This window comes from Triticum aestivum, chromosome 6A (assembly GCF_018294505.1).
Source record: "Triticum aestivum cultivar Chinese Spring chromosome 6A, IWGSC CS RefSeq v2.1, whole genome shotgun sequence".
NCBI classification, from domain to species: Eukaryota; Viridiplantae; Streptophyta; class Magnoliopsida; order Poales; family Poaceae; genus Triticum; species Triticum aestivum.
This window is the reverse complement of record NC_057809.1, coordinates 39,799,993-39,812,177: the sequence shown is the minus strand read 5'-3', so window position 1 is coordinate 39,812,177 and position 12,185 is coordinate 39,799,993. Positions and strand designations below refer to the sequence as shown.

The window sequence follows — 12,185 nt, the reverse complement described above, 5'->3', positions numbered from 1 at the left end:
TTTTTTTTAAATAGCTTCTCTATCACCACCAGATTTGTTTTTCCAAACTGACGTCATAAGCACCATTTTTTACCTCTCTAACCGGGCATGGATCCAGTGGTGGCGCCACGGTAGGGGCGACTATGGTCGGCCGCCCCGGGTAGCCGAAATCCCGTATACGAATAATACGATTCGTTTTGTACTTCACGATCACGCACAAGCCCAGTAGCAGTCCACATCCCCAATCTGCTAGCCCGGCCACACCCCAATTCTTAAATCGAGCCACGCAGTCAGGGACTAGCGAGACTAACCTAGCCGCCACAGAGCTCCGCCTCGGTGGCGGCCCGGCCGCCGGCCACCTGGTCCAGAGCCAATCCATTTTCTTATGTTGTTGACCTTCAATTTCTGTAGGTAGTCCAACTCCAAGCGCAATCAGACAATCAGCAAGTAGTTCAACTCCAATACTTGTTTCAAGACATACTCTATATTGATATCCAATTTGTTCACCAAACAACAACCGCCGTCAATGAAGAATACTGTAGATCGGAGTGATCCAACCTGAAAACACACGAACATAGATAAACACGAACAAATCCGAGCAAATCCACCAAAGATAGATCCGCTAGAGACACGCCTCCACACGCCCACCGACGATGCTAGATGCACCACCGGAATGAGGGCTAGTCAGGGAGGACCTTATTCCATCTTCAGCCAGCCGCCGCCGTCCCGCCTTCCAAGCAGGACACAAACCCCTAATAAATCTCGAAGACACATCTAAAAACGGAACCCTCTCACGGGTAAAGGCGGGATCCATGACACCCTCATGGCCCTAAGACCATTGGAAACAAGGCGGAACGGCGACAGCGCCGGCGGGAGGCAGAGATCCCTAATTTTTTGGGAGGAGGCGGCCACAAGGTAGGATTCCCGAAGGTGCTCTCATGTTAGTAGTTCTCTATGACATTCATGTTAGATTTTGTGATTTTTGGTGGAACATCGCCTAGTTGTCAAGAATCTCAAACTGTTCTTAATCATTGGTTATGTTAATTTTTGAGTGCATCTAGCTTCATATTTGAATTTTATGAGTTTTGGCTCAGCGGACTTGCGTTTGTCAATCAAATAATTTGTATCTCAAATGTTCCGCCCCAGCTAAGTTCAATTCCTGGATCCGCCACTGCATGGATCAATACCAGCTGGAATTTGACACTGGAAGCATGTAATTCGTAAAATTGACGCAAAATCTAGTGCAAAGCGTCACAAAATATGTGGTTGTACCGCTCACTTTGCGATCTACAAATACTTGATTCAAACTAACATTTACCATAAACTAAGTAGCACTGCTGTCAATGAAAATTAACATTTAAGGTCCACTTGCGAACGTGCTGAGCTCGCACTTCAAGCTCCTCTTTCTTAATCTCTCCTTTGCTGTCTTGTGCTTAGCACCGTTGGAGAACGGATCCAACTAAACCCTAAACCCTAACACCTCTCTCTCTCTCTCTCTCTCTCTCTCAAAAGATCCACTTGCGAACGTGCTGAGCTCGCACTTCGAGCTCCTCTTTCTTAATCTCTCCTTTGCTGTCTTGTGCTTAGCGCCATTGGAGACCGGACCCAACTAATTTTTTCTGCAGCACTGCGCTATCAATGAAAATTTATGAAATCTGCTGGATAAACTAGTTCTCTCCCCATCTCTCTAGATGCTTAGAGCAGAGCAAAACCAAGATTCATGTGCTTAGCTCGCACTTCGAGCTGAGCTCCTCTTTTCTAATCTCTCCTTTGGTGTCTTGTGCTTGTACATGCATCCATAGCCTTAATTATAGCATGCACGCCATCACTACCGATCGACACAAACAAACCCCCACCAAACAGCAGACACAAGCTAAGCGAAAATGGAGGCGACGGTGCTGAGCGTCGGCAAGTCCGTGCTGAGTGGAGCGCTTAGCTACGCCCAATCCGCCCTGGCCGAGGAGGTGGCCCTGCAGCTGGGAGTACGCCGTGATCAGGCCTTCATCACGGGTGAGCTCGAGATGATGCAGGGCTTCCTGATGTGTGCACACGAGGAGGGGCGAGATGGCAGAAGCATGGTGGTCAAGATCTGGGTGAAGCAAGTCCGTGACGTGGCATACGACGTCGAGGACTGCCTCATGGACTTTGCCATCAGGTTAGATCACCAGCAGTCGTGGTGGCGTATCCCTCGAAGGCTGCTTGACCGGCGTTTCGTGGCCAAGGAAATGAAGGAGCTCAGATCCAAGGTGGAGGACATCAGCCAGAGGAATGTCCGGTACCACCTCATAAAGGAATCATCTGGGCAGCCATTGTCTACCACTGCCACCATCAGCAGTGAGGTGATACTTCACGTTGCCGAAGCAAAGATACGAGCTGCACTTCACCTGGAAGAGGAAAAGGTGGATCTTGCTGAGCTGATCGCCAGAGATGACCTTGGGTCAGCAACCGCGGTGTGGGGAGCAAGCACCGATGTTGGGGTCACATCTATCATCAGAGCTGCCTATGACAGTAAACAAGTGAAAGATAAGTTTCAGTGCCGAGCCTGGGTAAGGCTGATGCATCCCTTCAATCCAAATGACCTCTTTGTCAGCTTGGTGAGGCAGTTCTACCAAGATTCATGTGAAGAATCTGGTAAAGCAAGCATGCAAGGAGGAGGAACAGCCACTGGGCTGACAGTTCTGAAGAAGATGGCAGCACCAGATCATAGTTTGGTCGATGAGTTTAATCGGTATGTGACTGAGAAGAGGTACTTGGTTGTTATTGCTGATGTGTCTACCATAGAAGAGTGGGACTGGATCAAAACATACTTCCCGAGATTGAATGGGGGCCGGATTGTTGTGTCCACGCAGCAATTTGAAGTTGCAAGGCTATGCACTGAGCAGCCTTGCACAATATCAGAGATAAAACAAATATGGTCATTCGATAAGGACTTATATGTCTTCTACCACAAGGTAACCACAAGTATACATATCTCCTCTTCGTCTTGATTTAGATAATCGAATGTAATCTTTGTCGCCCCATATATGAATTATATACGAATCAGTGCATCATTGTTTTGATTTAGGTATCTAGCAGGTAGAGTAGTTCGCCTAAATTAACTAACGTGGCTTAACTTATGTTCAGGCAGAGGCGGCTCGAATCAAAGAGGACGGCAAGGCCGAGTCCAGCTCAAATGGTGAGATCACTAACGCTGAAGAAGCCGCTCGTGAGAAACAGCAGCATGCAGATCAGAAGCCCACTGGTGCCAGTGTAGTGGCAGCCGCTTTGGAGGAAGATCGGCTTATCGACCGGGTGGCAGCAAAAGCTAAAGTTATTGATTTCATCGATCAAGATGGCGAGGTGATCAGCATTTGTGGAATGGGTGGTCTTGGGAAAACCACTCTTGTCACAAGTCTCTACCAACAAGAACTCAGTGGAAGGTTTCAGAGGCGCGCTTGGTTAACGGTGCCGCGTCTAAACCATCAAGAATTTTACAATGATTTGTTACAGCAATTATGTGTGGATTTTCATGGAGACAAAGAAAAGCACGTCACTGAAACACAACAAGGTAACAATGGAGATGAGACACAACCAAAGAAAGAGCAAAAACCAGTTGACATTTTGGCAAAGATTTTATTGGAAAACAAATGCCTGATTGTTTTTGATGATCTATCATCGACCATGGAATGGCAATTGATAAGGAAGCTCTTGCCATCATCGAAGGACAATACCACTAACCGGATCATTGTCACAACGCGGGAACTGAATGTTGCAATGTGTTGTTCGGAGAAAGAACGCAAAATATACAATCTCGAGCTTCTAACTAAACAGGATGCTCTCCGCCTATTTGAAAAGAAGGTACTCTATTTTACATGTGAAATAGTAGAAGCATTATATTAAGCTAATTTTTTAAGATGGTACATATTTTCTTGTCATAACATTTGTACAAATATTGTACTGATGGGTGGACAATCCATCCTTATTTCGTAAAAGCAGTTTTTTTTTGCGGGAACAGTTTTTGAATTTTTATTTTTTTGCAAGATGGCTTCAATATAGACACCTTCTAAACATATTTTATTGAGAAATGCAGTTCTGTACATATTCACCTATGTTATCATATATGGCATTACAGAGTAAATTACATGAAACTATACATGTTTTTGGTATAACAAGTAAATACAAAACAAGTTCAGTTTTTGCTTCACTGAGGCTACATATACATTCTAGTTTGCCATGTTTCATCAATGCAAACTAGAATGTACCTCGCACGTTCAAAATGTAAGAAATAGAATTCATTCAGAGTACACTTTAACCAACTACTATGCAACAAAAACCTTATGTCGTGAGATCAGATACTTATCTACGATTTATTTTATATCACATAAAACACATATTAACGCAATATTTGTTGTTCAAAAGCTTCTCTTCTCTTAGCGAATCAAAACACACCCTACAGTTAGAACAACGAGATTATATTTTTCTTTATGGCTATGCCAAAAATTTCATGCAAATGTATATGTAGCTTTATAGTTTTATATTGTCCCATGGACACAATATTATTTACTCCCCATTCAGTGTTGGTCTTTGTGGGCTCCATATAGTGGACATTTTCAAACTCTGACCATTACTGTACTTGGATGTTTCCAAATTTTTGCTTTTAGTATAATTGGAGTCACGCTTTTTCGAACTTGTAAAAGTAATATTATTGTATAGATCTAGCAAAAGTGTTGCCTCTTAACTTATTTGCACTTGAAAGTATTCGACTGTCATAAATAGCTCCAATTGTTATTAAAAAAAAGGAGATGTATGAGTTATGAAGCACACTAGAGTAACCCGATAAAGAAGGAAATCACATTTTAAACCCAAAACTATTATGCTTGGCCCGACTTAAAACCTTAAGATATGAGATCGCCCAAATCAAACTCTGGACTTCTGCAAACAATTCAAAGTGAACCCTATACCGGTTTGGAAAAGTAGTTTTGCATTTTGGGCCTTTCAAAACATATAAGGATTTCCCCCGGGGAAAAAAATAAGGATTGGTGAAGGAATGATAACATACCTAAAATTGTCATTAGTCATGTCATGTGCAAAAACGACAGAGAAATTCATTTATTTTTTGTGTCTTCGTATGGAAAAATTGCGTGATGATTTTTATCCTGGTTCTTACTTTCTGGTATTCTCCACTATTTTTTACATATATTTTTGAGAGCCTCGGAATAAGAAACCGCAATTGTTATAGAGCCTAGCTAGGTAGGTCAAGAGATAATTGTGCATGCCATGATGTTGTTAAGATAAGATTTCATAAAGACCCTTATGGCCTTGTCCTATAAATGGGCCCTTGTAAGCCTACAAAATTTTAAGTCCATGTCGAATACTTTTAGTTGGTCCTATACATAAGACTTGCGATTAGGAAATAACAATAGCTAAATATGGTGTGCAGTGCTGGATCTAGTCCTCCGCAAAAAGTTATAAACCATCCCAACATTAAGCCAGTGGGGGGAGGAGGGGAGGGACATGTTACTGATGAGGAACAATGAAAATTGGAACTAAATTGTGACAGTTAATGGTTTTATAAAGTTCGGTTTTAATTTGAACTAAAATGTAGCATTCCTTCTATCTATAAATTTTCACATTTTTTGGAAACCGTTGAAATACAAAGCACTGTCTAAAATTGGGCTAGGGTTAAAGTTAAATGATTTTACAAATTTCTGTTTTAATATGTGTGGTTTCGTAGTTCAGGATTCAAATCAGACTTGGCATCATAATTTGCAGTTTAAAATGGACTTCTTTTTTTTTACGCGTCAACGGCGGGCTTACACCGGCCTGAACTTATATTGCCAAACCAAAGTTGTTACAGAAGAGAGTTACAGGAGGGGAGGGAAAGGAAGGCAAAGAGAGGAAGAAATAAAGAAGAACTAACTAAAAAATATTACAAGGGTCTAAATTCTCGCAGCCAAGTGGGACAACATAGTACTCCAGTCCCGGAGAAGCGACTGACGTTGAGTATTGCCACATCGGTGAGACCAGAGAGCAAGGTCATCCGCCGCGGCGATGGGAATGTGGTGGATGCCCAGCGTTTCATTGCGGAAGACTTTTGCATTGCGACGTTTCCAGGTGTTCCAGAGAATGGCAACTATCACCGTCGAGCGCACCTTATTAGTCCTAGTGTCTCCCCACACGCCCTCCAGGTCGTTCGGGGGCCCAACGCAAAGGCTGTCCAGCTCTTCCCAGAGAGGTCGGAGAAGAGTGCAGCTAAGGAGAAGGTGGGCGATGCTTTCACAGCCACCGCAAAAAGGGCAAGCATCAATGGTTGCGATTGATCTGCGGAGCCATCTCTCGTTGGTGTAGACGCGGTCCTTGCGGGTGAGCCATAGGAAGATTCTGCATTTATTAGGAGCATAGTTCCTCCATATTGCCGCAGCCATCGTGTCAGGTGGGGTGTCTTGCCAGACCGCCGAGTAGGCGAGTTTGGTGGATAGGCTTTTGCCCGATCCCCTGCATATCCTTGTGTCTGGAACCTGCGTATCCAAGTTAACTGAGGCTAAAAGATCACGTATAGCAACCAGTTCATTTTCCGCTACATGGGATAAACGAGGAGCTAGGTCTAGGTTTAGTTCCGGGGCAGCAAGCACCCGAGCGGCAGAGGCGGCCTGTCTGGTTGAGTGTGAGAAGAGAGCGGGGAAGGTAGCAGCTAGAGAGGTGTGGGTGTTGGGGACCCAAAGGTCATGCCAGAAGGAGGTGGTAGTTTCATTGCCTACAGTTACAAAGGTTATTTCTCGGAAGAATTCCAAGCCTTTGAGGATATCACGCCAAACCGGAGTAGCCGAGGGGTTGTAGGGTTCCAAGTCATGGTGTGGGGACCAACCATACTTGTTAACAATGTAGCTAGAAGCGGTGGGGAGTCCAGAGTCATGTAGCTTGGAGAGGTGTTTCAAAAGGAGGCATAGGTTCAAGTGCTTGAGGGATGAGAAGCCTAGTCCACCTTTTGAGAAGGGGGTACAGACGAGATCCCAGGCAACTTTGCATTGCCCGCCGGTTGTAGTGTCTTGCCCAGACCAGAAGAATGCCCGGCATCGTTTGTCAATCTCCTGTAGAGTTCCTGCTGGAAGAAGAAGCGTACTCATGGCGTAGATCGGGAGAGCCCGAAGAGCCGCACGGACGAGGATGGCTCGACCCGCTAAAGAGAGGAGGAGCCCGTGCCATCCGGCAAGACGCCGGTCAATTTGAATCTCAGCAAACACATACTTACCCATTGGACTCACACAGATATTAAGTATCACACACAGTGTCAACCCTAAGTCCAAACCTGCTGTGTAGAAACGAACATTCCTCCGACAACTAGGCCACATAACCATCTTCCCGTGTTGGATAGTGAAGAACACTACACGCGAAAATTGTATACTTGAAACTATAAATGCCAACAAATGCTTGTAAAGAAATAGCATTTCTTCTCTTAAAAAGGAATTGTATTTGTATGTAGTGAGTACTTCATTAGTGTTTACAACTTAACATGGCGATGGATGACAATTACATAATGAATTGTATATAAGCAGGCCAAAGTAAGAATAAATTGCATTCGAAATGCTATATCGCCTGACCTGGTTTTCTAAATCATATGAATAACAGGTATTCAAGGATATCGAAGAGAGGGAAAGTTATGCTCATATTCCGGGCCTGGCTGAGCAAGCAAATCTTATATTGAAGAAGTGTGACGGCCTCCCTCTTGCTATATCTACCATAGGTAGCTTCCTGGCAACCAAACCTAAAACTGCTATAGAGTGGAGGAATTTGAACAAACACATCAACGCAGAGCTAGAGATGAATAAAGAGCTTGAGATGATACAGACAGTCCTTGCTTCAAGTTACGAAGGTTTACCTTATTATCTCAAGGTTTGCTTCTTGTATTTATCCATTTTTCCTGAAGATCACCGCATCAGATGGTCTCGTTTGGTGAGGCGCTGGATTGCAGAGGGGTATTCGAGGCGAATACGAGACAAGACTGCAGTTGAAACCGGGAATAGCTACATCACCGAGCTTATCAATAGGAGTATGGTCCGACCATTACAAGGAGATGGGATTGCAAGTGGGAGGAAAGGTTTCTTGGACGTCCATGATCTCATCCGTGACATTGCAATCTCAAAGGCAACAGAGGAAAGTCTTGTTTTTACACTGGATGAAGGATGTGATTTAAACACCCAAGGCAAAATCCGTCACCTTGCTGTAAGCAGCAGGTGGAAAAGAGATAAAGATGCATTTGAGAGTGCACTGGACTTGTCTCACTTAAGATCATTAACAGTATTTGGAAGATTGGAGGCATTTTTCATTTCTGATAAGATGAGATTACTCCGAATACTGGACTTGGAAGACACAAAGGGTCTGACAGATCAACACCTCCATCAGATTGGGAAGCTTGTTCACCTAATCTACCTTTCTCTACGAGGATGTGACGGAAAATTGCGCCTGCCAGATTCACTGGGTAATCTGAGGCATCTTCAGACACTGGATGTAAGAGATGTACGCATAATAAATCTGCCAAGAACAATTATCAAGCTTGACCAGTTACGTTACCTCCTTGTGGGCTTTGTAACACGGAATGATGACAAGGAAACAGGAAAATGGGTTTGCATGGAACACATAGAGCGGGCGCGCGACTTCTTGGATGAAAGCCTGCCTGAGCCCATCACTGACAGCCTCGAGTTCATCTGGCTGGGACCCGTTCGTATACATCGCAGCATCGTTTACCGCAGAAGTCACAGCAGTCCCTGCATCAGAGTCTGCTTGTTCTGCTACAACTGTCTGTTTAGTTTACTATTAATCTCAGTTAGCTTATTACTTTTTTCACCATTTTGGTTACCAGTTTGCCTCTGCTACTTGATGTTTCTCCCTGGGCGTTTCTTATGGGTGCTTGCAAGAGATGGTTGTGCCGGGGTGCCTGCTTACTTTATGGGGATAGATCCATCCGGTGTCAAATTCCCAAGAGGAACCAGGAACCTCAAGTCTCTGCACACAGTGGGTGTTGTCAATATCGATGGGGAAAATGCCATTCTTAAAGAGCTTCAAGATCTTACCGAGTTGCGTAAGTTAAGAGTGACTGGTCTGAATAAGAAAAATCGCAAAAGCTTCTGTTCGGCCATTGCAAATCTCAAATCCCTGGAATCCTTGTTTGTGCGGTCAGAGGGGGAGCCTGGTCTATCTGACTTCTTGGATGGCCTGTCTGAGCCTCCAAATAACCTTCAAAGCCTCAAGTTGTACGGCAACTTGGTCAATCTGCCGGCATGGGTCGAAAAGCTCACAAATCTCGTGAAGATGGAGCTACGGAGCAGCTGCTTATCTGGGGAGGAGGTTGGTACCACGCTGCAAGTCCTTGGCAAGCTACCAAACCTAGCAATATTACGTCTGCTCAGGTGGTCATTCAAGGGTCAAGAGCTGTGTTTCAGCTTCAAAGAGAATGCATTTCCAAGCCTCAAGGTGTTGTCGCTGGATGTCCCATGGGGCATGCAATTGGTCAAGTTTGAAGACGCGGCAGCGACCAGTAAGATTGAGCTGCTGCATGTGGATTTTAATTCGTATTACCCTAGGGAAGAAGCTTCGATGTTTTCTGGGCTACCATCCTTGCCAAGCCTCAAGGAAGTCGTACTCAGCCATGCCACTAAACGTTTTATGGATGTATTGCGAGCCCAGTTTGCTGCGAAGACAAACCAACCCATTCTGAAGGTCAAGAGTCAATGGGATTGATTCAAGCTGATGTCTTTCCCCTGCGCGTACTGTTCTCCCTCTTATTATTAGGAATTTTCTCTCATCCCCCAGTCTGTAACACCTCAACAGTTTAGCTTGTTTATGTATGTGTCAAAAATAACTAGCCTGCTCTGTTCAGCACTTTCGGATATAATGTGGCATAGCCCTGGTGTTGGTTGCTGCTCACAGATTTATCTGGGTGAATTGGATGGGCACTATTTATGTTTTCTTTTGTAAGCATACTGATGACATTGCATGCTTCCTGCTTTATGGGAATAGCTAATAAATATCCAAGTGCTTTTCACCTCGGATTTTCATACAAGCATCATGCATATATGCTTCCTTACCTGATTGGACTTCAGTTGTACTAATAAGCTCTGGACTTGTTGTCGAGCCTTTCAGCTTATCCGGCAACTCTGTCTGTTCCCCACGAAGCCAAGCCAGCCACGAGATGACGCTTGCCACAATCAAATGGACTCTGGACTTGTCCAGGGCACTATCAAGACCAGATGATTTCTTGAATCCGTAGCTTCAGTCGAAGTGAACTGAAGTACACACCTGTAACAGCCAACAAATAACTATCAGTGACCAAATGTGGATGCTGTCATGCAAGTACAGGCACGCATTTCCCTGCCAGCGCCAACTAAGAGATGCATAAATCTAGAAGCAGTTGCAGAAGCACATCTTGAAGAAAAGATGTAATGCGACCCAACAAAGGGCGGATACTCAAACTCGGCCGGGCTGCACGCGTGGGTTCGCTGCAAACCTCCAACATCGAAATGGCATCTAGCTCAAATCAAGGTAGATAGATGGGGTCGAGGAATTTCTGAACGCGGCGTACCCATCGCTTGACGTCGAGGGAGGGACCGGAATCTGGTCGCGCACCCGCGTGCCCGACCGGCGACCCATCGGCGCCCCGCCTTCGCGCGCTTCAGTTCCACGTAGGGGCCGCCGCCGCCGCCGCCGGGAGAGGAGAACAGCGTTGGGAGGAAGAGCGGACAAGGTTTTTTTTTTCTTTTTTTGACGGCAAGGTTCGCTCTGCGTCGCGTCCATCGCCGAAGCTCGAGGCGACGATTCCCGCTCTTGTTCTGATATCCGGCCCACTAAGAAGCCCACAAGTTACCTACGTGTGTTTCGGGTACCCAGGGCTCCTTCTTTTTTTTCACTCAAGAAAAATAACGCAAAGGTCTTTTTTTTTTCTTTTGCCTGAAGCGTGCCTAGTGGTGCCACTAGCCGCCGCCACATGTCGTGTTTGGGGCATTTCTTTGGGATTTATATTTTTTATTTCTGCACGTGTTTTTTAATTTTATTTGTTTTTAGGCATGTCGGTTTTTGATGGTTTTTTCTAGGTTTTGATAAAATAATTGGGTTTTATTCGGAGTTTTTCCGGCAAGCGGCGATTTCTCCCGTGGAAGCATAACATGTGCTTTTGCTAGAAGAACAATGCGCGTTCCAAAATAAGAAAAAAAAATGCACAACTGTGATAGCATAGCCTTGCTCCGGTGAGAAGCACATCTTTCCTTCCACACGAAGCATAGCCTGCGCTTTCAAAAAGGAAAAAAGCACAACATGTAATTCTGCGTCAATCATAGTTGTGCTTCCGAGAAAAGCACATGTGCTTCTCTAAAAAAGGGGAAAAGCAAAGCTTCTGCTTTACAAAAAAGTGAAAAACGCAACTACATTTTTGGGCTTTGACTTTTTCTTTCGTTTTCCTTTTTGGTTTGCTACCTTTTTTGGTTTACCTTTTTTGTTTTTTCTTGGTTTCTGGTTTTTTATTAAAAAAAATTCGAAACCTATTAACATGTGATATAGTTTCGAACTCAAAAAATTTAATGATGAAAACGGTTCGGGATTTGGACGCACAGTATAAAAGATAAAACATTTTAAGGAAATGAATTGACAAAAAAAAAGGAAAACTCTTAACTTGCGACAAAGGCAGTGGCGGAGCCAAAAAATTTGTGAAGCCTGGGCGAACTTGCTCGTAATTGTCTAATTTTCAAATCGCCTAGATAACGTTTGAATACACAAGATATAACATAGCCCCAAACCTCTGAATGACTAATCGACATATTAATAATGAAGTAGAATACAAGTATAATTCTAAAGTGAACTAATATATCAATATTCATTTTTGTAGACGCACTAGTAGAAAAAGGGGCTATGATCCAGGCCGCCTCAGCCCATTAGTCCCGGTTCAGTCTTGAACCGGGACCAATGTGGGCATTGGTCCCCGTTCGTGAGCCCAGGGGGCCGGCCGGGCCACGTGGGCCATTGATCCCGGTTTGTATGGACCTTTTGGTCCCGGTTGGTGGGCTGAACCGGGACCAAAGGGCCTCCCTCCTGGCCCACCACCATTGGTCCCGGTTGGTGGCATGAACCGGGACCAAAGGCTCCCCTTTAGTCCCGGTTCATGCCACAAACCGGGACCAATGAATTGCCTATATATACCCCCTCGCGCAAGGGCAGAGCACAGTGCTCTGTTTTTTCTGGCC

General features: G+C 44.7%; 1 protein-coding gene and 1 long non-coding RNA gene across 2 annotated transcripts; one reads left to right on the top strand and one right to left on the bottom strand.

Annotated features, from left to right (window-relative positions):
• Positions 1–1,844: 1,844 nt before the first annotated feature.
• LOC123130200 (disease resistance protein Pik-2-like) lies at positions 1,845–9,989 on the top strand. Its single transcript, XM_044550154.1, has 4 exons — positions 1,845–2,930; positions 3,103–3,398; positions 3,660–3,816; positions 7,585–9,989. Exons 1-4 carry the CDS (start codon positions 1,863–1,865, stop codon positions 9,691–9,693), a joined length of 3,630 nt encoding a protein of 1,209 aa, XP_044406089.1. The 5' UTR covers positions 1,845–1,862; the 3' UTR covers positions 9,694–9,989.
• Positions 9,990–9,999: 10 nt separating this feature from the next.
• On the bottom strand, positions 10,000–10,736 carry LOC123130201 (uncharacterized). The gene is made up of 2 exons (XR_006463751.1): positions 10,535–10,736; positions 10,000–10,251 (listed from the first exon to the last, which is right to left on the bottom strand). It is a non-coding gene; the product is annotated as an uncharacterized lncRNA (long non-coding RNA).
• Positions 10,737–12,185: the final 1,449 nt, after the last annotated feature.